General features: G+C 39.3%; 1 protein-coding gene across 3 annotated transcripts in view; it reads right to left on the reverse strand.

Annotated features, from left to right (window-relative positions):
* The window catches only part of SH3GL2 (SH3-domain GRB2-like 2), a 67,747-nt gene extending 47,700 nt beyond the window's left edge, over window positions 1-20,047 (reverse strand). For 2 of the 3 annotated variants that reach the window (XM_011930369.1, XM_011930368.1), the window contains exons 1-3: window positions 15,601-15,605; window positions 9,082-9,088; window positions 8,771-8,839 (exon numbers count right to left, since the gene is read on the reverse strand). In XM_011930369.1, the coding sequence (XP_011785759.1) occupies window positions 8,771-8,779 (9 nt within the window). In that variant the 5' untranslated portion in view covers window positions 8,780-8,839; window positions 9,082-9,088; window positions 15,601-15,605. Of the gene's footprint in view, window positions 1-8,770; window positions 8,840-9,081; window positions 9,089-15,600; window positions 15,606-19,939 lie in introns of those variants that run through there. The other variant, XM_011930367.1, reaches the window with a different exon arrangement.
* Between the last annotated feature and the right edge of the window lie 7,934 nt (window positions 20,048-27,981).

Raw genomic sequence — 27,981 nt, forward strand, 5'->3', positions numbered from 1 at the left:
ATTTTTTCCTACATTTCAACTTTGGTGAATCTGACAATTATGTGTCTTGGAGTTGCTCTTCTCGAGGAGTATCTTTGTGGCATTCTCTGTATTTCCTGAATTTGGATGTTGGCCTGCTTTATTAGGTTGGGGAAGTTCTCCTGGATGATATCCTGTAGAGTGTTTTCCTACTTGGTTCCATTTTCCCCTCACTTTCAGGCACACCAACCAGACGTAGATTTGGTCTTTTCACATAATCCCATACGTCTTGGAGGCTTTGTTCATTTTCTTTTTACTTTTTTCTCCACACTTCTCCTCTTGCTTCATTTCATTCATTTGATCTTCAATTGCTGATACTCTTTCTTCCAGTTGATCAAGTCAGTTACTGAAGCTTGTGCATTTGTCACATATTTCTCATATTAGGGTTTTCATCTCTATCAGTTCTTTTAAGGTCTTCCCTGCATTGATTATTCTAGTTATGCATTCATCCATTCTTTTTTCAAGGTTTTTAGTTTCTTTGCGCTGGTTATGTAGTTCCTCCTTTAGCTCTGAGAGGTTTGATTGACTGAAGCTTTCTTCTCTCAACTCATCAAAGTCATTCTCCGCCAGCTTTGCTGGTGATGAGCTGTGTTCCTTTGGAGGGGGAGATGCGCTCTGATTTTTTGAATTTCCAGCTTTTATGCACTGCTTTTTCCCCATCTTTGTGGTTTTATCTGCCTTTGGTCTTTGATCATGGTGACATACTGATGGGGTTTTGGTGTGGGTGTCCTTTCTGCTTGTTAGTTTTCCTTCTAACAGTCAGGACCCTCAGTTGTAAGTCTGTTGGAGTTTGCTTGAGGTCCACTCCAGACCCTGTTTGCCTGGGTATCAGCAGCAGAGGCTGCAGAAGATAGAATACTGCTGCACAGCGAGTGTTGCTGTCTAAGCTTCATCTCAGGGGTGTACCTCACCATGTGAGGTGTGAGGTGTCGGTCTGCACCTAGTGGGGGATGTCTCCCAGTTAGGCTACCCAGGGGTCAGGGACCCACTTGAGCAGTCTGTTCTCAGATCTCAACCTCCGTGCTGGGAGATCCACTGCTCTCTTCAAAGCTATCAGACAGGGGCATTTACCTCTGCCGAGGTTTCTGCTGCTTTTTGTTTAGCTATGCCCTGTCCCCAGAGGAGGAGTCTACAGAGGCAGGCCGGCCTCCTTGAGATGCAGTGGGCTCCACCCAATTCAAGCTTCCTGTTGGCTCTGTTTACCCACTTAAGCCTCAGCAAAGGCGGGCGCCTGTCCCCCAGCCTGGCTGCCACCTTGCAGTTAGATGTCAGACTGCTGTGGTAGCAATGAGGGAGGCTCCATGGGCTTGGGACCCTCCAGGCCAGGTGTGGGATATAATGTCCCGGTGTGCCGTTTGCTAAGACCCTTGGTAAAGTGCAATGTTAGGGTGGGAGTTACCCGATTTTCCAGGTGTTGGTTGTCTCAGTTTCCCTTGTCTAGGAAAAGGGATTCCCTTCCCCCTTGTGCTTCCCAGGTGAGGTGATGCCTCGCCCTGCTTTGGCTCTCGCTAGTCGGGCTGCAGCAGCCGACCAGCACCGATTGTCTGGCACTCCCCAGTGAGATGAACCCGGTACCTCAGTTGAAAACGCAGAAATCACCCGTCTTCTGTGTCACTCACGGTGGGAGCTGGAGGCTGGAGCTGTTCCTATTCCACCATCTTGGGTGCACCTCAATGCTATTCCTATTAGACTACCATTAAGATTGTTAGCAGAACTAGGAAAAACTATTTTAAAATTCATATGGAACCAGAAAAGAGCCTGAATAGCCAATGCAATCCTATGCAAAAAGAACAAAGCTGGAGGCATCATGCTATCCAACTTCAAACTATACCACAGGGCTACAATAACCAAAACAGCATGGTACTGGTACAAAAACAGACACATAAACCAACAGAATAGAATAGAGATCTCAGAAATAAAACTGCACACCTACAGTTATCTGGTCTTTGACAAATCTGACAAAAATCAAACAATGGGGAAAAGATTCCCTATTCAACAAATGGTGCTGGGATAACTGGCTAGCCACATGCAGAAGATTGAAACTCGACCCCTCCCTTACACTGCATACAAAAATTAACTCAAGACAGATTAAAGACTTAAATGTAAAACCCCAAATCATAAAAACCCTGAAAGACAACGTAGGCAATACCATTCAGGCCACAGGCATGGGCAAAAATTTCATGAGGAAGACACCAAAAGCAATTGCAACAAAGGCAAAAATTAACAAATGGGATCTAATTATACCATAGAGCTTTTGCACAGCAAAAGAAATTACCAACAGAGTAAACAAACTATAGAATGAGAAAATTTTTGCAAGCTATGTATCCACCAAAGGTCTAATATCCAGCACCTATAAGGAACTTAAACAAATTTACAAGAAAAAAATCAAACAACTCCATTAAAAAGTCGACAAAGGACATGGACACTTTTCAAAACAAGACATTTATGTGGCCAATAAACGTATGAGAAAACACTCAACATCACTGGTCATTAGAGAAACACAAATCAAAACCACAATGAGATACCATCTCACACCAGTCTAAATATGGCTGTTATTAAAAAGTCAAAAAATAACAGATGCTGGCAAGGTTGTGGAGAAAAAGGAATGCTTATACACTGTTGGTAGGAGTGTAAATTAGTTCAACCATTGTGGAAAACAGTGTGGTGATTCCTCAAAGTCCTAAAGACGGAAATACCATTTGACCCAGCAATCCCATTACTCTATATACACCCAAAGAAATATAAATTGTTCTATTATAAAGACACATGCACACATGTGTTCACTGCAGCACTATTAATAATAGCAAAGATATGGAATCAACCCAAATGCCCAACAATGACAGACTAGATAAAGAAAATGTGATATGTATATACCATGGAATACTAAGCAGCCATAAAAAAGAGAGATCAGGTTCTTTGCAGGCACATGGATGGACCTGGAGGCCATTATATTTAGCAAACTAATGCAGGTAGTGACAACCAAATACCACATGTTCTCACTTATAAGTGGGACAAAAATGATGAGAACACATGGACACACAGAGGGGAACAACACACACTGGGACCTAATGGAGGGTGGAGGGTGGGAGGAGGGAGACGATCAGGAGAAATAACTAATGGGTACTAGGCTTAATACCTGGGTAATGAAATCATTTGTACAATAAACCCCCACGACACATGTCTACCTATGTAACAAACCTGCACATGTATCCCTGAACTTAAAATAAAAGTTTAAAAAAAGAAATAAATTGGACCTCAAAGATAAAATAAATAATAAAAATTAGCCAGGCATGGTGGTGAGTGCCTGTAGTCCCAGCTACTTGGGTGGCTGAGGCAGGAGGATCACTTGAGCCCAGAAGTTTGAGATGATAGTGAGCATGATTGAGCTACTACACTCCAGCCTGGACAAAAGAGTGAGAGCTCAATCTCCAAGTAAGTAAATAAATAAATTAGATAAATAAGTAGATGAATTACACACCCACTTGAACATGGGGTAACTCACAGTGGTAACATAAAAGAAATGTTAAAATGTCATATTAAAAACTAAAATATGTTCAAATTCTTAACTTCTCTGTCACTGAAGAAAATGCAACTATTAATAATACATACACACCCACTTAAAGTACTGAGACTCCTGAACAAGAACAGCTAAATAAACAATCACAGAGACATGATGAAAACAGTGTCCTGGGAAGGTCTGTCTGGCAGCGACATACAGGCAGGTACAAGACTGATGTTTTTAATAGTCCCCTACTGACTCAGAAGAGTTAATGCATCTGTCCCCAAGCTGTCATGATTTAAAGCATTATCTTATGTATTCAGAAAGCCCAACTGACAATGTGTTAAAAAACAAAAACAAACAAGGTTATTAGAATGCTGTGATTGCTCCAATGTATTTTTTTGCTGTTAATTTTCTTGGTCATTACCTTTAATGAATATAAGCTTGGAACTATATTGCAAACATGTAACTTAGAGGAAGCTTGTTATCACTGAATTTCAGACTAAGGAGAAAGATGTCTTTACAGCTCATCTTGTTTGGGGCTCTGGCCCTTCTTACATTCCCACACCAGGGTGGGGTGTGTGTCTTTGGCACAATGCTCCATGCCTCCTCCTTTCCTATCACACCATGAAGGAGACGTCCATAGGTGCATTCGGGGATATGTGTTGCTCAGAGCATTCTAGCTGGAACTCTACTCCTTTCTCTCCCACTTGAGAGCGCTGGAATCCAAGTAAGAGTGACATCATTAAAAAGTGACATTATTAGTAACAAATCATTAAACACAAAAGTCACAAGAGATGACTGGTGTGGCTCACATGATGACAGGGAACTAGTGGGTCGGTCTGTGTTCCAACATGGGCAGTGGGAACTAGGGAGTCCAAACATGGGCAGCAATAGGGAATTCAGTCATTCCTGAGGCAAACACACACACACACACAAAACAACAAAACAAAAAACACCCACCAAAATCCCAGCTTTGATAGCCAAAGTTTTGAGCCAGAATCTATCTCCCCATGGTTTCTACTCCTTAATTCTAGCTCTACCACTTGGGCTGGATAGAAAAATTGAACCCCTCTCCACCATGGACCATGGACATTTTCCTATTGGGCTTTCTCCACATCAACTCTGCCAATAATCCTCTCTTACTCTCATACGAAATGGCATTCTTTCTCAACAACTTGCTCTTCCTAAAACTCAAGGCTGCTCCTTAAAAAGAATCCCATTTTTGTTGAAGCACCTATAGCCTTGTTTCTATCCCTAGCACATCTTCTGGGTTCAACAGAAGGCATTTCCCAGGATAATGTTCAGGCTGCAAAAGAGATACTATATTCCTCAGGTTAGAATTCTGAATGAACCATATAATCAGGGACAAGAGACATGTTCAGGATTTAGCTCAGACACCTTCTCTCTTCTAGAAAGCCTGATATACCCAGCCTGAAGATTCCATGGGAATCCTCCCCAGGACACCAAGCACTATGTTCTGTAAGGTACTGATTTACATACCTATTTTTTAAAAATCAAAACTGGAAGCCCCTTGAAGACAGGGATAGTGCCTTAACATGGAGGCACATTCTGAATAAATTAATGAATGTAATTGTAAACACAACAAAAAAACTACACAATCATTACAGCAACTGAGAAAATTTGAGAAGGTATCAGAGTTCTTCAAATTTTAGAACTTCCTCTTGACAAAAAAACCTATAGCTTTTCAAAGAAGAAATCCTCCAATGTTGCACCACAGTAAGACATTTAGCCTGTGTTTTAACAAAGCTTGTAAGCAACAGACAGCATTTAAAATGAAAACAGAAAGAATTCCATGGAAGGCACTTAAGAGGAGAGAAATAATGATGGGCAGGGATCCTACAGAGACAGCACAGCCGCAGGATTCCATCCAATCAGCTCAGGGAGAGGAGGGCTGCAGAGCTAAGGGATACACATGCTGATTTTACTGCATCTCAGCCAGAGAGCGGCTGGGGTGGCTGATTAGAGAAACACCCCTAGGAAAACCCACTTCTCTCTCCCAGTAGTGCTGCTTAAAGCAAACCTCTAATTTATTTCATTTTGTTATCTAATTGCACCTCCGAGAATACAGATGAGCAAAGGTCTCTCTACGCCAAATGCCTGATGAGCAGAAAACCAACTATGGAAAGGCAATTCTTCTGTCTGCTTTGGAACACTGAGCTAAAACATTTGTGTGAATAATAAATTAACAGGAGAGAAAAGATTTCAGAGTCTAAATCCAAAGCAAGTGCTTTTCAATTACCACAGAAATCTTACACTAGCCATGTAAATGTAGCATGGGTCGAGAGTACAAAATTTGCAATAGAGACACAGATGAAACAAAAGATATACAGAATTAAACAGAGCAAAACAATTTCCACACTGCACTGAAACCTAAATCTCTCAATTTACTCAGGTATAAACCCAAGTAAAGAGCCATGAGTATGTTCTTCAGTCAATCAGAAGTTTACTTTGTTGCCGGAATATCTATATTTTGAAACAAAAGCTTCAGAAACATTTCTATAAATTAGGAGAAATAATCTTTATACCTTACTTTCAGACTCAGAGGAAGGTCTGTTGGTATTTGCCTGAAGTAAAATCCTTGCAGGAGTCTCTTTTATTTCAATTAGTTTGCAAAACTGGCATACATTTCTCATCAAAATAAATCTCCAAAGGTCTAATTAGTTGCTCAGTGATAGATTCTACTCAGTTTTCCAAATTTCCTATTCTTTTTAGTCTCATTTAAGAAACAGAAAGTTAGTTTGTCTCAGTTTAGACAGTGAGCTGCCTAGCTTATTCCCTTTAGTACTAGCAGATGCTAAAAGGAAGTGTCAAATTCTCATTCCTGGTACTTAGTTCCAAATTCCTAAATACTTACCTAATCTTTCATTAATTACATGACATTGGCCACGTGGCATACTATAAATGCTCTCCAGGGGTGCGGGGAAGGAGGAGCATCAAAGGACAAGGAGGGATCAAGCCAGACTGGGTGAAGACAGAGGCTGATTAACCCATGGGCTGCTCAAATGAAACGCGAGGAACTCCATTTTTATGGGCAGTAGAAAAGTCAAAGACAAGACATTTTGGAAATGTGTGTCAGTTCCTGGAGTCTCAGATGCTTTACAAGATTGATGGGTAAAATACTATTTCCAGAACTATGGATATTAGTGGCTACCAGTTTGGGTTGAGGATTAGGTGGTATTTAGAACCATCCAGAGATGAGAAATAGGAACCAATGCAGACTTTGGTCTACCTGGAGCACGTAGCAGGCAGGCCTCAGCTGTAAGTCTGGTTTTCCAGACTTCTGAAGGCTGGGACTCAGAATTCCAGTATAAAATCTCCTCACCAGTGGGTACGCATCAGTGAGGCCTATCTCAAGAACTTAGCCAGAATGACCAGCTGGGTTAATACCATGCAATCTGATTTCACAAAACCCTGCCTCTTGGCAACTTATCTTTTTTTTGGAGGGGGGGAGGAACTCAGCTCTTCCCTCTTGCCTGCTTGCATGCTGTTTCCTTTACCAGGCTCTGCTAACTCTTCGCCATCTTCACTTAACTGTCAGGAAGGTTCTCCTTGACAATGCAGTATGGGTGAGTTTCCTCTGTGCTGGGCTTCTGTAGCCCCATGAGTTTTCCTTCTTGCCATGCTGGTCATTACTTGCCCCAAGTTTGCCCTCCCCACTAGACTATGAACTTCATGCACTCAGGAACCTTGTCTATATTCTACCTCCTGGTTCATGGAAGACACAAAGAAAATATTTATTGAATTCATCAATAAACTCTTCAAGAGAAAAACTAAAAAAGACAGGCAGAAAGTAACTAGGATTTTTTTAAATTTCCCGTACTACACTGAGGTATACCTAGGAATTTTTTGTTTGACTCTTCATACAAACAGCAAAAACAGCAAAACTGAGGTAGCCTGTTGGATCTGATATAGACTAAAAATATATCCAGTCCCTAAAAAACTTCTGGTAGAATAAAAATCAGAATATTAAAAAATTGCTTTGTTATAACGAAGTACACAAGCAATATTCTTAACAATGCTTAAATGCGGTTTCTAGGTACCACAGGTTTGCAACACCCTCTTCTGTTAAAGTTCAGGATTGGTACTCTCAGATCCATTACCCACCACCCACTTAAGACCTAAAATGTGTCTGTGCACAATGTAATACACACTTTTAATCATAACCCTAAATATCACTTGCTCTGAAGAGACTTAAAGTAAAAGTAAAAGAGAAAACATGGCTCATGTCCCAAGAAAAATAAAATGAGACGTTTTGTTCATCACTTCTACCCTCACTTGCTGAGAACCTATCTTTTAAGCAGAAAGCTAAATAAGCTGCATTATTTTTAATCCTTAACTAAAATCCCCCAAATGAGTATTAGTATTCTCACTTTACATTCACTTAAAAGGGGGCTCTGCCGGACGCAGTGGCTCACGCCTGTAATCTCAGCACTTTGGGAGGCTGAGGTGGGCAGATCACCTGAGGTCAGGAGTTCAAGACCAGCCTGGCCAACATGGTAAGACCCCATCTCTACCAAAAATACAATAATTAGCCAGATGTGGTGGTATGCGCCTGTAATCCCAGACGCTCAGGGGGCTGAGGCAGGAGAATCGCTTGAACCCAGGAGGCGGAGGTTGCCGTGAGCCAAGAGCACGCCACTGCACTCCAGCTTGGGCAACAGAGCAAGACTCTATCTCAAAAAATAATAACAATAATAATAATAAAATAGTAAAGAGTCTCTGATCAATAGATGGACTTTTGCGACACATGGTAGAAAGGGAAGTTTGAGCCAAGGTCGGACAGGCTCCAAAACTGTATTCTCTCCACTATACCTGGCTGCCTCTGGCCAATCATCTAGTAAGGAAGGTCCTTAAAGCCAGAAAGCAACTTAAACTCTCCCAAAAACATTTCGGATGTCATTCTACAGCTTCTTTTCTACCCATCTCACCCTAATTCAAACATCAGCTCAACGCTGTCCTTATTTTTTTTAAATGATGATGAAACCCATCAGGAAAAGTGCATTGTGATCTTTCACCCTCACTGAGGTTTTGCTCTCAGGACAGTACAAAGGGAAGACAGAATATTTTACATTTTATGTTTTAAAATATACATGAAAAGTAGTTGTAAATAACAAAATGTATTCTCAGAGACCAGTGGAAAACAGTTGCCCTCTCCTGTTTTCTCTTCTCCTCTAATTATGACAGACATTTTTATGTCAAAGGGAACACTAGGCAGTAGTGAAGGCTTACCCTTTCCATCTCTTTGAAGTCATCATCTAGCTTGGTTCCTTCAGCTCCTCCAACCTTCTCACTCACTTTCTGTAGAAAATAACCACAAAGGAGAATTACTATAAACAGTTTCTTTTAAAAACGTGTTAGAAATTTTAAGCACTTTCGCAAATATCATCTAATGTAATCTCACAACCATTCCCTGAGTTACGTGGAGAGTCTCATTTTTATAACAGCAAACTGTGGCTCTGAGGGTCTGAACAACTTACTAAAGGCTGTGCATCTGGTGGGTATAGAAGCAAGCATTCAAATTTGTATCTTCTGATTTCAACCTCAGTGCTCCTTCTATCAAATAAATCATTATATAACTACCTAATCCTAACATTTTCCTCTTGAAAGTTCTAACGGACAACAGCATCATATAATAATCATTTCCCTCTGATAATAGATCTAAAATGCTATCTATGTAGAAAATTGCTGCTTCTTCATCCTAGTCCTAAATGGGCTATTGAACAGATAATCACAAACATCTATCAAGCTGTTAGAAAAAGAAAAAAGTCTCAGCCCAGCTAATCTTCAGACAAAAGTACTTGTATAGTATAGTCTGTCTCATAAAGCTGTCTACATCCTTATGTACATAAGACAAAACATATGGAAAGCTGTTGAGGGCATTTCTTTGCTAGTTGATCATTTTCCATTATCACACATTTTATATTTGTCAAATAACAAATGAAAACAGTCATTAACCACATGCAAATCTCATGTTCATAAAAATTAGATACACTATTATGTTCTGAAATTTTTCTGAAATAATGATTCAAATTAAACACAAAGGGATCACACAAAATATATTCTGGTTTTATCAAAGACAGAAATACTAAATGTTAATGGCACAAGACTTTTTCATTCCCTTTAAAATACCCTAATTGTAAAGACAGATGCTTTTCCCTAAGCTGTCACTGTATTACATAAAGTTATCGCACACAGATAACAAAGTATGGTTTTTAATTTCCTTCAATATCAGCTAGGTTGAGGGTCTTTGAGAAGATTCCTACCATGATCAACCCGCAGTAAACTCAGCAACAACCTGGTTCACCTCCCTCCAAAGGGCCCCTGGATACCCTGCTCCACCTCGTGGCCAGGAATGCACTGATATCTCCTTGTTGGGGGGCCTAAGCTGTGTTCCTTACCCCCTCTGTCTGTCCTTCACTTCCACTTCCTGCCATCAGGAAAACTCTCAGAAGAGACCACTCTTGGGACAGCCACGAGTTGGAATTCTACCATCACTCTGGCCCTGCATACCAGACGCCACCCATTCCACCCCATCAGTAGAAATAGGAGAAATATGGCACAGTGGAAGAGCACGACATGGACTGACCCCTCCATTCCTTGATAGGAATACAGCGTGGTTATGAAAATTAAATGGCATAAGAATTATAAGAGCATATGTTTGAACCTAATGGTATACAATAAATCCTAGTTCCCACCTCTCACCAATAAAATGTGTATCTGTTTACCGTATCCCAGTTTCTCCCATCAGTTTATTTAACTGTTATTTCATATTCTGAGAAGACGTTGGCAATTTTCCTTGACATAATACAATCTTAGGTAGATAAAGGGCAAATTCAAAGCGAAAGGTTATTAAATTTGTATCACTGACACATACTTTCACTTTCAATTTATCATTTAATATGTATACCCGGAGAACTATATAGAATATATATTATTACTACATTGCAGATGAGAAAACTGAGGGTTGCATAAAGTACGATACTTGTCTATAGTAGACATCTTTAGCTAGGAAGAAATAGAAGCAGTTTTTCGAGGAAAAACCCCTAGGAGTTTTTAAATTCACCCAACAGCTCTGAAGAGCTGTCCGTGGTGCTGGCTGTCTCTGTCTGAAGTTCCATTAGACTCAGAAGGCTAGAGGTGTACTCACTGCCTTAATTCTTAATTCTTGATATCAGCCCTCTCACTTAACTTGTGCCCTGAGTGATGCTGACTGATGATCCCCTATTTCAGCAGTCTTCACAGATTTAGGATTTGTCTGACATCAGTACCACCTAACCTGAAGCCTGTATCAACTGTGATCTTGTTTGTCAGCCAGCTTCTTGGTCTGCATTTGTAAGGGTTTTTACCAAACTAGAAATTGGGTGGGGAGGAGGTTAGAATTCAGTTAAGAACCTATGAGGCCAGGCACAGTGGCTCACGCCTGTAATCCTAGCATTTTGGGAGCCTGAGGCAGGAGGATCGCAGGATTTCCAAGACCAGCCTGGGCAACATAGTAAGACTCTGCCTCTACAAAAATAAAAATAAATTATTTGAACATGGTAGTGTGCACCTGTGGTCCCAGATACTCTGGAGGCTGAGGTGAAAGAATTGCTTGGGCTCAGGAGGTTGAGGCCACAGTGAGCTGTGACTGTGCCACTGCACTCCAGCCTGGGTGACAGGTGAGACTCAGACTCAAAAAAAAAAAAAAAAAATCAACTGCCAGTGAGTGGACCAGTATATTCAGGTTTAAGTTACAGAAAGTCATGAATAGAGGGGGTCTTAAAGGTTATTAATATAATATTATCCGTATCACCAAACCAATTTTTACAGTCACACTGATTCCCTCTCACTGTGCTCAGTGACAGCAGTTTTAGCTCACATGTCAGTCCCTTCTTGCGTCATATTTTTTACCATTAAATTTGGGTTGGGAAACTCTAATCTAGTTGAACTCCCACACAATAAAGAAATATTTTCTACAGAACCCCAAATCAATTGTTGTCTCCATTCTACATGACTGTCTCACTATATTCCAAGATTCTATTTTTTTGTCAAAAAGAATCATAGATCAACCCCTCATGTGATCTGTGACCTGTGATATTTAATTTCATTTAAAAAACAGACACACAAGGAAACATATAGCTGAGAGACGCCCTCATTAATAGAGATTCCTGGTAACCCTGTGTTAATCACATTTTGACCAACTCCAGAGAATAAACTATTTCCCTTATCAAAAGCACAAGGGCCTGTATCACACTTTCAGTCCTATATTGTTAAATATAGAGTGATTTTAATTTCCCCTCTTGCATCCATCAACATCGTAGCACCACAGTAGCTGGATCGCTCTATCAAATGAGATACTTGGATCCCACTGGCCATTAATAATTCAGAACTAGTCTTGACAACACACTGAGGTCAAGTCATCAATCCATTGGCTTTAACTATTCGGTGTGTGTGTGTGTGTGTGTGTGTGTGTGTGTGTGTGTGTGTTCAAAAAAGAGAGAGGGAGGAAGAGAGGGAAAGGAAGAAGAAGGGAGGAGTGCCTAAATGAGAAAGAACAAGAGACAGCTTTTCTCTTCTCTGTAAAAGCTGACATTTGAGCTGCTGAGGGAGACAGTTCACCGAATATAGCGAATGATGTTAGCAGTTAGACACTGATACTGGCCTGACTGGTTGGTTGATATAAAAAATTTCTTATGTAATTAGATTCCTGGGGGAAAAAGTAATATTAAAAATAACATCTATATTGTTCTCTGGGCTATTTTTCCAAGTCACAAAGGAGCTAAATATATCAAGGCCCTGAATTAAACATACTGGACTATGTAACAACTGACTCATTCCTTAGGAGTATGGCAAACATTTGTTCTTCCTTTTCTTTAAATAATGTTATTAAAACTTCCTTTTATTTTATGCATAAGGATCAAGGTGAGGAATACAGGCTCACTGATAATGAATTCTGTTTCTCCTTACCTGGTACTGCTTATCTGATGCTATTATTTTTCCAGCGAGGTGATATCTAAAATTGAGACTTTACAGTACTGAATATTATCTGATGCCACTTAGTACACTTTAACGTATCTGCCATTTGGGAAACTGTTCACCTATTTAAAAGCAAAAGATATGAGAATCAAACAGAACAGTAAAAGTGAACCAATATGTCCCCCTATATCATCCAAAAAAAACTAAAAACAACTCCTAAAAACAACTCCCCTGTACCATCTAAAAACCTAAAAACATTGATGGTTCAAAACCTTTAATGGTGCCCATTTAGTACAACATTGAGACTTTGTACTTCTAATCTATTACACTTCCCATACACTCCGTATTCCAAACAAACTAAAAATCTCATTTTCCTCTTATTCTTTATGGTCTTCCTCACAAGAGGTATTCAGTAAAGATTGCGAATACAATGTAAAGATGACCTAGAGGCAGCATAAACCAAGGCAAATAAGACTGCCCACCTCATTCTGGGATGGTATTTCAAACAGCTCAAGTTTCAAAAAAGAAAATAAATAATACAATCAACTCACGCTTTAAATTAAAAGTCTTAATTTTAAGCCTGCTATTGGACGTCCTGTGCTACATTTTTTCGATGTATCAAATAAGAAAAACGTCAAAGACAACCACCAGCCAGAGACAGCTTAAATAAATGACTACTGTTTTCAGCCCAAAGGATGCTGTCCTGCTTTCCAATAATGACTCATCCTCCCCCAGTTAGCTGTCACCTCTATGGAGAAGACATTCCATCCTCTAGGGGTGGCTCTGATTCTTCCCAGCATTGTGTTTCATTTACTAAATGCTTAAGAGCCAACTACTGTGCCTACAAACTGCCATTTATAAAGGTCTCCTTGAAAATCGCATCATCAGTGAAATTCAATAGACTTAAGACCAAATTCATTCATACCTCCCACATTGCCAGTTTATTTACCTCTGAATTTCCCTGATTTTGTTCAGCCACTATTCATCATGCAAAGCCAGGTTTCCTTACCATCCACCAAATGTGCTGTTTGTTCCCTCTGCTTTGTACCTGAAAGTATTTCCCTTTTCTAATCTTCAAATTCTACCAGTTGCCAAAAACGCCCACCCAGATGACACCTTCTCCATCATCTGTGACTTCCCATCTGAACTGGAAGTTATCGGACTTCCTCTGCATTCTTAATGAGACATCATCTGTTGGATTACCTGGAATGAACTACTCCATGAGTAAAACTGCTGAGTGTATTTGCTCATCTGAACTGTAAGCTGCTAACGGAAGAGATCATATATCACAGGTTCTTTTATTTGAAAATGTCTGAGTCTTCAGTAATTAACATAGTGCTTGAAGAGCAGAGCAGAAAATATTTATCTCAATGAATTATTCTAAAACTAAAAATTGCATGTAAATTAAATAAGGACCCTTAACTATGAATCAGCATCGGTCTGTATCTCTTAAGAGTTTAATCTCCAGTCCAAAGTACATCTTTTACTCTTTCAACAGCAGGGAAAGAGTAAGAAAATTCAACAAACCATGATGTATGACATTTTACTTACAGCCACGGCTAAAGAAAATTCTGTCTTCATTGTAACTATTCTGCATTCATCCACTATGTGACTTTCATTACAACCGCAATTAGTATTAATGACCTAATTCTTTTCATTAATCCTGGTGCTATCTAAATACATGTATTTTAGTTTATATGCATGTGCACATATTTGTATATATAAACAAACACTAATGTTGGCAAGTGTGTTTTTGTGTATATACTCACATATATTTGATGGAAAATAAATATAATACTTTTCCAAAATACTTTTTTGAAAAATCACCATAATTTTAAGTATAGCACCATTTGTTTACTCATATTAAAACAGAATTACTTTAATTAACATTCTATAAATTAAGTATGCATAGGTTTGAAGAGTAGAAATCAGAATTCATAAAGTATCCTGCCTAATCTGCATTATGGGGCAATCCATAAAATTATTTATTTATATGTACAAAGAAATACCAATGACAATTCAGTAAATGAGAGCCATTTTAGGCAAGGGTTTTTAAAAACTGGATTTAGAGTCAAGAGACATGAATTCCAGTCTTGGAAATGTCACCTAATAGTTGCGTGAAAAAGAAAACGCCTAACCTCTTGCTGCCTCAATTTCTTCACCTGAGCAATGAAAACCAACATCATCTAACACTGAATCTGTTTTTAGAATTAGATGAGAAAATATGTGTAAAAGCACTTTGTCAACTATCAAAGAGCATAATTTAAATAAGGGATTATTATTCCTCAATAAGCAGTCTTAAACGAAAGATGGAATTTTAAACTATTTCACACATTTAGCAAAAAAATCTAAATGTAATTTAAGTGTATTATTAAAGAACAACATTACTTAATGCACAAGCTCTTTAGAAAGACATAATAACTAGCCCTGTAGGACATTACTGTATTCTCAATATTTATAGAAAGGCATCACCTCTGATAATAAATAAAAGACCATCCTCTGATTCTGTGTGAAAGCTCTTTGTTATTCTTTGTTATTTAGTAAAGTACTAAAACATTTAAAAATACAGTACAATACTTGATGATATATCAAATATTTAGAGGGAAAAAGAAGAGTGAAATTTCATCAGTATTCTTTTGGTATCTGGCTAAATACACATAGATCTTGTTTTTCCAGATGGTGGTATCCCCATGTATAAGAGACAGGGTGGATTCACTTTACGCAATGTATGTCTCACACTAATCTTTCTCAGCTGTCATTAAGTTGGAATGCTTAAATGCCATGATGTTTTGAAAATGGATTTCAAAAAATACATATTTATTTTTCTATCCAGAAATTTAACATTTTCTTAGAAAATGAGTAAAGGCATTTTGTCTATCTAAATTGAGATAATTTTATTTCTCACTATCAAAAAATTGTATATTTAAGAAAATTGGAAAGTTTCCTTTTATATAATATAAAAAACAGTGATGTTCCCACGAATTCAACAGGATGAAGACTGATTTTCTTTGAATATCTAGAGCTAAAAACTTCAAAATGAGTTTGAGTGAGTTAAGTACTTGGCCTTTTTCCCAGCTTCCAGCCTATTTTGTTCCTTGCCAAACACTTTATGGAAAATGCAGAAATTGATTTGTATGATGCTGTAATTGTTTCTGGTGTGGTACACTGGGGTTAAAAGTAATAACTTTTTCAGCCCCATTTCCCCAAGATGAAAAATTCCCATAGACTATGGGGCAAATTACTTACATCCTTCAAAAGGAGTTGGAAAAATTTATGATAGAGGGATCATGCAGAGCTTTCAGCTCCTTCCTGGAAAGATGGTTTGTAACTACCCATAGTTTCATTCGCAAGGTTTCCTATTTTTGTATTACAGAAAATTTTTTGAGTATATACAATGTGCCAAATAAAAAATAACTGGCATTTCTCTATTTTTCAACTCCCCCAAATAATTTAGTTCATCATCAGACAAGGAGCAATTTAAGAGGGCAGTTCAGCAAGCAGGGATGATATTTCCATAGTTTCCCATCCCTGGCAATAGTAAAAAATTTTATACATTTTCATAGTCCACTGGAATAACCCATTGAAGTTACACAAAATATAAAAAGACAGTGTCTGCTAATAACAGACTCTAAGACTTGAGGTCTGATTTATGCCATGTAGTAGTTTTTTGAATTCTATTTAAAGCTAGTCATAATCCCCTTGAGAAAAAAAAAAAAAAGCAACTCATAAAGAGAAAAAAAAAAAGTGCTAGTAATTGCTTTGGGATTTCTGAGCTGGTTACTAAGTGGTCTAGAACCTAATGTTTGGTGAATCAGTTGATAAGGCCAAAGCAAATCAATCAGGATTTCTCATTTGTTAAGAGAAAGTTTCTGGCTAGCCCCTTTCTACTAACCAATTTTGTGAATTGAAACTACAAACTACCCTGGGCCTGTTTCCTCATCCACAAAATGGGGCCAGAACAGGGTGGACCTGGGTAATCAGGAGAGTTCTAAGATACATTACAACTATAAATTTCATGCTTATTTCTGTGATGGTGAGTTGCAGGCATCAACTTCACAAGTCTACAGTATCCAGTTGTTCAACCAAACTAAAGCAATAGCTGTGAAGCTGTTTTGTGGAAATGGTTAACATCTACAATCTGTTGACTTTAAGTAAAGAAGATTATCCTTCATAATGTGGGTGAGCCTCATCCAATCAATGGAAAAGTCCTAAGGACAGGGCTGAGCTGACTCTGAGGAAGAAGGAATTCTGCCTCAAGACTGAAGCATCAGCTTCTGACCAAGAGTTTCCGAGCCTGCTGACCTGGCCTGCAAATTTCTGACTTGTCAAACATAACCACATGAGGAAATTCCTTGAAATAAAATTCTCTCTCTCTCTCTCTCTCTCTCTATACACACACACACACACACACACACACACACACGTATACATGTGTGTATATATATATATATATATATATATATGCATGTATATGTATGTGTGTATGTATATCCATGTATCACTATTCTGTTTCTCTGGAGAACCCTAACTGCTACAATTTCTACCTGCTGCAGTACTATTTATAGTATAACACAGGCAGACCATATATTAGGAAAGGGAGGAAAAGAGACAGTACTATGCAAGGTGCTTAAAAAGAAAATGCTATGACACATTTTTTTTTTCAGATTAGGGTTATTTTGGTGCAAGTTCCATTCTTTAGAAAAAAAGACACAAAAACATCGTAAGATTAAATCCACCAAATGGAATGAATATAGCAGCACTCAAATTGAATGCCTACTATATACCTGGGACTTTGCAAGCACTGAAGGTTTTAAATGCAAATAAAACAGGCACATGCTGTCTGGGAACCTGCAGTTTTGTTTAGATGACTGTATATATAAACAAATCATTTCAATACAATGGTGTACATACATTAACAAAAGTACAGAGTTCCTTCATGGACAATTAGAACATAGCTGAGAGAGAAGAGTAGGCTGGGGAAAGCTTCCTGTAGGCTGGGCTGATTCTGAAAGGAATTAGTAAGCCAGATGAACAGACATGGGATCAGGAAGAAGCTTTATTACACAGAAGTTTCTATATGACAAAAAGAAAACAAGCAACAAATGTAGCATATGCACAGGACAGTGCATATACTTCTGTGTTGCCAGAGCTCAGAGGCGACTGCTCAGAGAGAACATGCATCCAGAGTACAGCTATGAGTCAAGGAAGGAACCCTGAGCATCACCAACAATTAAAGACGAGGCAGGGAAAGAACCAAAGAAACTGACCAAAACCAAAAAACAGAAAGCAAAGGGAGAATCAGGAAAGAACAAGGTCACAACGTTCAAAGAAATTCCCCTAATGAGTATAAGCAAGCCCAGAGGATGGGCAAGGGGATAGCAGTAGGGTGCAGCTGAAACAATCATTTCAGAGTCATTAGAATAACAGAGTCTGATAGCTTCCGGCAGTGCAAACTGCATATATGTGATGTAGGTTAATACAATGGGCTTAGAGACAAAATAAGCATGATCCAAAAGACACTAGGAATCAGATAATGGGAACTACATCCTCATATTATTTTTCTCAGATAAATTTTATTTGTTCATTTGTTTTTTAAAATTGTTTTGGCCGGGCGCGGTGGCTCAAGCCTGTAATCCCAGCACTTTGGGAGGCCGAGACGGGCGGATCACGAGGTCAGGAGATCGAGACCATCCTGGCTAACACGGTGAAACCCCGTCTCTACTAAAAAATACAAAAAAACTAGCCGGGCGAGGTGGCGGGCGCCTGTAGTCCCAGCTACTGGGAGGCTGAGGCAGGAGAATGGCGTAAACCCGGGAGGCGGAGCTTGCAGTGAGCTGAGATCCGGCCACTGCACTCCAGCCCAGGCGACAGAGCGAGACTCTGTCTCAAAAAAAATAAAAATAAATAAAATTGTTTTAAACTATACTTTAAATTCTGGGATACATGTGCAGAACGTGTAGGTTTGTTACATAGGTATACACGTGCCATGGTGGTTTGCTGCACCCATCAACCCGTCATCTACATTAGGTATTTCTCCTAATGCTATCCCTCTCCTATCCCCCAATCCCTCGACAGACCCTGGTGTGTGATGTTCCCCTCTCTGTGTCCATGTGTTCTCAAAGTTCAACTCCCACTTACCAGTGAGAACATGTGGTGTTTTGTTTTCTGTTCCCGTGTGAGTTTGGTGAGACTGATGGTTTCCAGCTTCATCCATGTCCCTGCAAAGGACATGAACTCATCCTTTTTTATGGCTGTATAGTATTCCATGGTATATATGTGCCACATTTTCTTTATCCAGTCTATCATTGATGGGCATTTGGGTTGGTTCCAAGTCTTTGCTATGGTGAACAATGCTGCTCTGTTCACATCCTCATGTTTTTGTGTACAATATTGCCCTCTTCCATCTCACTTTCTGCCTATAGAAATATCATTTGGAACCACAGGAAATGCTCATGAAAAGTACAGTAATTGATGGCTGCAGGGCTCTAAGACTTGGACAGTTTTTTCCCATCCATTCAAGGTAGGCATTTCAGCTTTACAGAAAGCCAACATCAGGGACAAACTGCAAGCTGATGGATATTTGAATATATCTGAGAGACTTCCTACATGTATTTCACACCTCGGTATAGTCAGTTCTCCATATAGCATTTTATGTCACCAAATGTGGCAGTGAAGCTCTATCCTGAGATAAATGTTCTTCCTTCCTAAGCCAAAGGAAGCTACTGGCACCATGCTCATAGATGCAATAATAAATCATAAGCTTTACCTTAGCTAACAATAAGAAAGAGATATAAAGAGACTGCAGAGGTAGTCATGAAAGTGGATGGACTACCAGGGGGCATGCAAGAGGAGACCCCAGACACAAAAATCACTGACTTCTCTATGGAGGAAATAAACGTCCTGTTTACTGAGAAATTAGGATCAAAAATATAACCACACAAAACTCAGAAAGAAGGATTCCTGTCTGAGGTATGAAATTTGAAAATTAATATCTATAGAAATTCTATGATCTAAATCAAAAAATGTAAAAAGCCTCCTAGTGACAGGGCAGACATACATATCCATCCATCCATACATACATAAACACATTTCATTTATAATCTTGGGCTGAATGTCCTGAATGCTAAGCAGCTCATCACCGCCTAAGAAGGCTATGCACTGACAGATGCTCCACTTTGCTTCCACCCCAAGCCGTGAGGTCTGCTGCCTGCACTGCAGCTGACTCCCTGCTGATAAACAATACAGGCTTATGCTGAATCAGACAAAAAATTGTGGAGGCTCCCCTACCACACAAATTCCTGGCTTGTTTTCTTCGCACAGTCTCAGGTATCAGAACTGTACTTGTCCTCTGCCCCCACAGGGTATAAGTATGTAACAGGAAAGCCTGCTGCAATAGATGAAACATATATGCAGAGTAATGTCACTGAACCCCACATCACCTACCTGGTAACTTAAGCTTTTCCTTCCCATTATGCTTTCCACGTGTGGATAGAGCTGCCAGCTTTATCTTTCCATTTCCTACTGCCTCAGTCAACTCTGTGCCAATAGAGTTGTCCCTCATTGTATGCAGAGGATTGGTTCTGGAACCTAGAATCCCTGTGCCTACCAAAATCTTACATGCTCAAGTCCCTCAGCTGGCCCTGTAGAACCCACATATACAAAAAGTTGGTCCTCTGCACAGGAAGGGCTCACATCCCATGAATATTCTATATTCCATCCACGTTTGGTTGAAAAAAAAAATCCGTGCATAAGTGGACCCCATAGTTCAAATCAGTATTGTTCAAGGGTCAACTGTAGTTATATGTCATACTCTTACATAAATACAAATCTCATACATGCACACACACAAATATATAGGGAGCATTTTATAAATAACGGATATTTCTGGATTTTCTATAGATTTAGCATGCTTATACTCATACACTAAACTGAAGACAGGTGCTAAGTACTATTGCAGGATTCCAACCCGGCACTAATGGCTTCCTTTTCTTTCAAGTTTCTGCCTAGTGCTTTTCAAGCCATGTGGAAGACTTGCTCTTGAATGAGTTGACTGTTTGCAGAGCTCTGACGAAAATACGTCAAAAAACAAAATACAGAAAGGACACAGGAAACATAGTCTCCTTTTAACTCTGCTTAGGCTTAGTAATGTGCTAATGTCAACATCTGCCAGTGAGTGGTAGGTAGCGAATATCAGGATTCTAGGAGGCTGTCCTTTTAGTTGGTCAAGTGAGATCTGAGAGGAAGACACAGAGGAATACTTAGAAAGAAAAGACTTTTAAGAGACTGGGTACCCCTTCTCATGATGTGGTAAAAGTGAAGCAGAATATGTACCAGGAAGGGAGCCTGAAGCCAGCACTTTTGAAGTTACTTGTCCTTTAGCTCTGGAATGTAGGGGAAAGAAGATATAATGCATTACTTTGTAAAGATATAATTTATATCCCATGAAAGGTTCATCCACTTAAAGTATACAATCCAGTGATTTTTAGTGTATTTACAGAGTTATGTAATCATCACCATACTCTAATATTAGACCGCTTTCATCATATCAAAAAGAATTTTTTTACAGCATTCACTGCCCAGTCTCCTTCCCCCAACTCTACCCACCCTTAGTAACCACACATATACTTCTGTCTCTATGGATTTACCTACTATGGACGTTTTATATAAATGAAATAATATAATTCTGTGGTGTTTTGTCTCTGGCTTGTTTCACACAGCATAATATTTTGAAGGTTCCTCCTGTTGTGACATATCTCACTGCTTCATTCCTTTTATGGCTGAATAATATTTCATTGTATAGATAATCCATATTTTGTTTATTCATTCAACTGTTGATGGACATTGTGTGCTACTTACTAGGTTGATAACTGTGGGCAAACTGTCTTACCTCTTAACTTTTCAAATATGTGGATAACTAAAAGCTACCTCACAGGGCAGTTATACATGAAGGTATGTGAAGACTGTACAATATAATTGAGTAAGTGCTTTGTCAACTGTAAAGTACTTCACCAGTGCAAGAGATTACTGTCAATCTATGAGCACCAATATATGTCCTGTTACCTAAGAACAAGATGACATCATATGAAAACTCACGGATATGGTAACTATAAACTTCCAAAATGCTTCTGCCTCAGACAGACATGTGGCTGAAGGAGGAAGCACAGATACTTTCCAAAAATCCAGGTAAATTAAAAGGTTGAGGACAATTAGTCTAAATGGCGTCATTCCAGATGATCTTGAAAAGCAAAATAATGTGCCTGTGGGCACCTGTTATGGAGTGATGAACTTGAGATTTACATTTCAAAATGCAATTCTCTATTGAGAGTGCACTTTCTAGAAGGGACCTATATTAAGTTTTCTTATCAAATCAACTCAGGTTACAAGAGTTCTTTAGTACACTGGTTCACTGAGCTGGCAAGCAGAGGTTAAGGGAATGTGAGAGGGAAATAAACACATTCACTAGCCTATGCAGTCTAGTTTTGTTTTGTTTTGGCAAAACAAAGGATTACACTTTTGATGTGGGGTGAGGGTTGTAGGAAAGAGGAGGTCAGACCGCCCATCAAAAAAGAATCACTGCAGAAGTAAACTTATGATTTGGTGGGAAGATATCATCCCACGGGTACATACTTGTGTTGAAGAGTGGGGAAGGCAGCAGCAGTAAGAACTGCTGAGGACGTGGGGAGTGAAGTGACCAGGTGTGCTATGTTCAGACAGCCAGGTGTTACAGAGAGAGGACTGAAACCCAGGTCCCCTGATTCCAAACCCAATCAAACTTCTGTTCCCAGGAAAGGATCTATTTGGGTTGGCTATAATCAATATGCAACTTCAGTGTGTAAAAATATTTTAAATTTTTAAAGATTTGCTTCCTATATCTGTTTATATTGTTAAAAGCTGTTGGTAAACATTTTCTTGGAAATGAACAAGAATTGATTAAAATCAATTAGGCTTTACTGTCCTTCAATAATAAATCCATAATCTCCTTCCTTTGCCTATAGGCCTATTGAATCATATTATCACTAGGCCAATCATACTCTTCCCCATGACGACTTCCAAACCCCTTTGTGCTCCCATGGCCCCCGTTAGACAGTATTGTTAGATAGTATTTTAAAGTATCGTTGTTTATATGAATGCCTCTACAAATTTTTTGAGTTCCTGCAAGGCAGTGATTTTGATCTTGTTCATCCCTCTTTCCCAGTGCCTAGTGCAGGCCTGATACATGCTCCAGAATATATTAACAGACAAGGAGGCAGTGGAACAGTATACCAACCTCTATACTAATTTCATCTGCTTATTCTTCCTTTAACTTCCAATTTCTAATTAATTCTCTTTGATATCATTCCCCTGAACCATCATTGTATTTGTCTTTTCCTCTTTCCCACCAAATATGCCTCTTGCAGTGGCAAACCTTGAGGGCAAAAGTCAGTTCCAGGAAAAAGAGTAACTAACAACAATTCCAGTCACAATCTCCCAACAGCACTACTTTAACAGGCTATGTTTTAAAGGGTAATATTAATGTGCTGGTATGATTGATTGTTGTTGAGAATATGATGAAGTCCGAGAAAAGAGTGAAAGTGAGTTGGCCTACTCAACGCTCATGTCATTTAAAACAGTCACGATCAGATATAACATGACAGTCAGATGTGTTGCCTTTTTTATATTCTTGTTTCCCTTCCACAGTATCTCCTCCTCTGCCATCACAGGTCAGAACCTGACTACCTTCTAATTTCTGCCACTTGTTCATTTAAAAATAGTCACTGAATGTCTTTTGTATGTCAGGCACTGAGGATACTGTGAGGAGGATGTGCAAAGGCCCAGGGGCAAATAGGGAAAGCATGGCTCCTCCAAGAGACCAGCACCGATGAAAATCAGAGAGGGAGGGAGACAGCACTTGAGATGAAGCTGAAGACACTGGCAAAAGCCAGAACCTGCAAGCCCCTTTGGACGAAACAAAGGCTTCCATTCTAACAGCAATGAGGGAGTCTATTAACTCAGCTTGGGCTGTCATAACAAAATACCAGAGACCGGGTAGCTTAAATAACAGCAACTTACTTTCTTGTGATTCTAGAACTAGAAGCTCAAGATAAGGGTGCCAACATGGTTGGTTTTTGGTGAAGGCTCAATTTCTGGCTTGCATGTGGCTGCCTTCGCCTTCTCACTGTGTCCTCACATAAACCTTCCTCTGTGGTTGTGTGGAGAGAGAAAGATGCTCTCTCTCTCTCTCTCTCTCTCTGTGTGTCTCTGTCTCTGTCTGTCTCTCTCTTTCTCTCTCTCTCTCCCCCGCCTCCCCCTGCCTCCCTCCCTCTTCCTCTTCTTATAAGGGCATGAATTCCATCAGCAGTGTCCTACCCTCATGAACTCATATAACCTTAAATACCTCCCAAGGGCCCCATCTCCAAATACCATCACATTAGGCGTTAGGGCTTCAACATATATTTGGGGGAACACAAGCATTCAGTCCATAGCAGGGAGAAACATAAGATTTATAATTTTAAAACATCACTCTAGATATACTTAGTGCAAAGCCACTCAGCCAAATAACAGCTTGGCATAACCAAAGGACACTGCTTTAGGAAAAGGTATCATTCCTACCATAAGGGCTATACAACGTTTTGCTTTCATCTGCAGAACCAGAGTCGTGACTGTCGCAAGGCTGGCATGCACAAGAACATATGGCTCTCTGAAAGTTTTGCATGCCTCAAGTCCCAAATCTGCTAATAAAAACATCCTGTTCTCTAAGTAAGCTTAAGTGTGCACTTACTTAAAAAATTGTTTCTGTCCTTTTGTTTTGGTTCGTCTCCTTACACAGCATATTAAAATCTTCAGTGAGATTTAATTTTCTGAAGTCTAAGAGAAATTTTCCCAATGAATTACAGTTTCCTGAAAATTTTGCCACTTTGTTGAATTACCATCCATTCACATCATATTTAGAGCAACTTAGAGCACGTTTGACCTGTCATTTAAAATTCAGGAGAGTATCTTCAACAGATGCAGAAAATGCCTTTGATAAAATTCAACACCCCTTCACGCTAAAACACTCAATAAACCAGGTATTGATTGAATGTATCTCAAAATAGTAAGAGCTATTTATGACAAAACCACAGCCAATATCATATTGAATGGGCAAAAAGCTGGAACCATTCACTTTGAAAACCAGCACAAGATAAGGATGCCCTCTCTCACTACTCCTATTCAACACAGTATTGGAAGTGCTGGCCAGGACAATCAGGCAAGAGAAAGAAATAAAGCGTATTCCAACAGGAAGAGAGGAAGTCAAACTGTCTCTGTAGATGACATGATTGGATATTTAGAAAACCCCATCATCTCAGCCCAAAAACTCCTTAAGCTGATAAGCAACTTCAGCAGTCTCAGGATTAAAAAAATTCAATGCGCAAAAAATCAAAAACATTCCCATACACTAATAACAGAGAGCCCAATCATGAGTAAACTCTCATTCACAATTGCTACAAAGAGAATAAAAAACCTAGGAATACAACTCACAAGGGATGTGAAGGACCTCTTCAAGGAGAACTACAAGTCACTGCTCAAGGAAATAAGAGAGGACACAAACAAATGGAAAAACATTCTATGCTCATGGATAGGAAGAATCAATATCATGAAAATGGCCACGCTGCCCAAAGTAATTTATAGATTCAGTGCTATTACCATCAAGCTACCACTGACTTTCTTCACAGAATTAGAAAAAACTACTTCAAATTTCATACGGAACCAAAAAAGAACCCGTATAGCCAAGACAATCCTAAGCAAAAACAACAAAGGTGGAGGCATCACACTACCTGACTTCAAACTATACTATAAGGCTACAGTAATCAAAACAGCATGGTACTCATACCAAAACAGATATATAGACCAATGAACAGAACACAGACCTCAGAAATAACACCACACATCTACAACCATCTGATCCTTGACAAACCTGACAAAAATAAACAATGGGGAAAAGATTCCCTATTTAATCAATGGTGTTGGGAAAATTGGCTAGCCATGTGCAGAAAACTGAAACTGGACCCCTTCCTTACACCTTATACAAAAATTAACTCAAGATGGATTAAAGATTTAAACGTCAGACCTAAAACCATAAAAACCCTGGAAGAAAATTTAGGCAATACCATTCAGGACACAGGCATGGGCAAAGACTTCATGACTAAAACACCAAAAGCAATGGCAACAAAAGCCAAAATTGACAAATGGGATGTAATTAAACTAAAGAGCTTCTGCACAGCAAAAGAAACTATCATCAGAGTGAACAGACAACCTACAGAATGGGGGAAAATTTTTGCAATCTATCCATCTGACAAAGGGCTAATATCCAGGATCTACAAGAAACTTAAACAAATTTACAAGAAAAATCAAACAATCCCATCAAAAAGTGGGCAAAGGATTTAAACAGATACTTTTCAAAAGACAACATTTATGCAGCCAACAAACATATGAAAAAAAGCTCATCATCACGGCCATTAGAGAAATGCAAATCAAAATCACAGTGAGATACCATCTCATGCCAGTTACAATGATGATCATTAAAAACTCAGGAAACAACAGATGCTGGAGAGGATATGGAGAAACAAGAATGCTTTTACACTATTGGTGGGAGTGTAAATTTATCATTGTGGAAGACAGTGTGGCAATTTCCCAAGGAGCTAGAAGTAAAAATACTATTTGACCCAGCAATCCCATTACTGAGTATATACCAAAAGGATTACAAATCATTCTACTATAAAGATACATGCACACGTATGTTTATTGCAGCACTATTCACAGTAACAAAGACTTGGAACCAACCCAAATGCCCATCAATGACAGACTGGATAAAGAAAATGTGGCACATATGCACCATGGAATACTATGCAGCCATAAAAAATAATGAGTTCATGTCCTTTGCAGCGACATGGATGAGGATGGAAAACATCATTCTCAGCAAACTAAAACTAGAACAGAAAACCAAACACTGCATGTCCTCACTAATAAGTGGGAGTTGAACAGTGAGAACATGTGGGCACAGGGAGGGGAACATCACACACTGGGGCTTGTCGGGGGTGGGGGCCAAGGGGAGGGATAGCATTAGGAGAAATATCTAATGTAGATGACAGGTTGATGGGTGCAACAGACCACAATGGCACATGTATACCTATGTAACAAATCTGCACGTTCTGCACATGTATCCCAGAACTTACAGTATAATAAAATACATACATACATAAACAATTTAAAAAATTAAACAATTAAAAAAAGAATTCAGAAGAGTATCTTTAAGTAGAAGGTTTTAGATACCACTACCATTCTGCTGGAAGAGTAAGTTATATTATGAAGCACAAAATAATGGAGGAAAAGCCACTTTTGATTTAATTGCTGTGGTACATCATCTTTTCTATTAGTTGAATATATACACCCTTCCTTTATTCTCATAGTGAATCCATTTTCCTCAGGATATGAGGAACGTGCCAAGGTAGAAACCAGATTTTAAGAACCACAAGAGTCAGGTTCCTGAAGAAAGAAAAATCAAGGAAGAAGACTAGTTTCATACAGAAATCTGGTACATTATTTCAAACTCAAAAATGTAAATACCAAGCGTTTAAAAAGCAAACATTTTGCCATATTTATTACAGATATTTTCAAATAAAGAAATAACATGTAACAAATACAATGAAAGCCCCTTTTATGCTCCCTGTCTTCCCTGGGATAACCATTCTCCTTCCCAATGGCAGTTTTATTCTTTTACTGCCCACATGTCTGTCTTAGTCTGGAGTCTTTCAAAGCAGAATCTGGAATGAGGATGAAGGGACAGGAGATTATCTGGGTGATGGTTCCAGCAAACAGAGGGAAGGAGCCAGAAGAGAGGGGCAGGGCAGAGAAAGGCAAGGTCAGTAAAGGGCATGTTCTGGAGCCGGTCACTAAGTTGGGCAAAACGACTGAACTGTGCTGGGTCCCTGTGAGGGAGCATGAAGAACATCCCTCAGCACAGTTCCTTGGATGAAGAGGAAGATATGGAAATCATCATCCACTGATTCACATTCCCAGTGGTTGTGGCTGCCTCCAGTGTGTTAATCCCTATGTTTCAGGCTGCCCCCAGGAAGAGCTGAAGTTCCAAGGCACAGGAATAACTCCTGAGGCAGGAAAGTCAGAGGTGGCCTTCAGGGAGCTATCCACCAAGCTTGGGCTGGAGGGCATGGCCCTGGGCACACAGATCATCTGTACTGAAGAAACTGGCAAACGTTTTTAGTAAAGGAGCAAATAGAAATATTTTAAAACTTGAGGGTCAGGTGGAGTCTATGTAACATGTTTTGGTTGTTTTTATACTTTTGAAATGTAAACATCATTCTTAGCTTGTGAGCTGTTCAAAAACAGCCCATGGGTCACATTCAGCCTACATACTTTAGATAGCTGACACCTGTGCTATGGCATCCATAAACAACAAAAACTTATTTGCTGTTTTTCAATTTACATAAACAGTATATAATATTATACAG

Source organism: Colobus angolensis, unplaced genomic scaffold (assembly GCF_000951035.1).
Source record: "Colobus angolensis palliatus isolate OR3802 unplaced genomic scaffold, Cang.pa_1.0 Scaffold86, whole genome shotgun sequence".
In the NCBI taxonomy this organism is placed as follows: Eukaryota; Metazoa; Chordata; class Mammalia; order Primates; family Cercopithecidae; genus Colobus; species Colobus angolensis.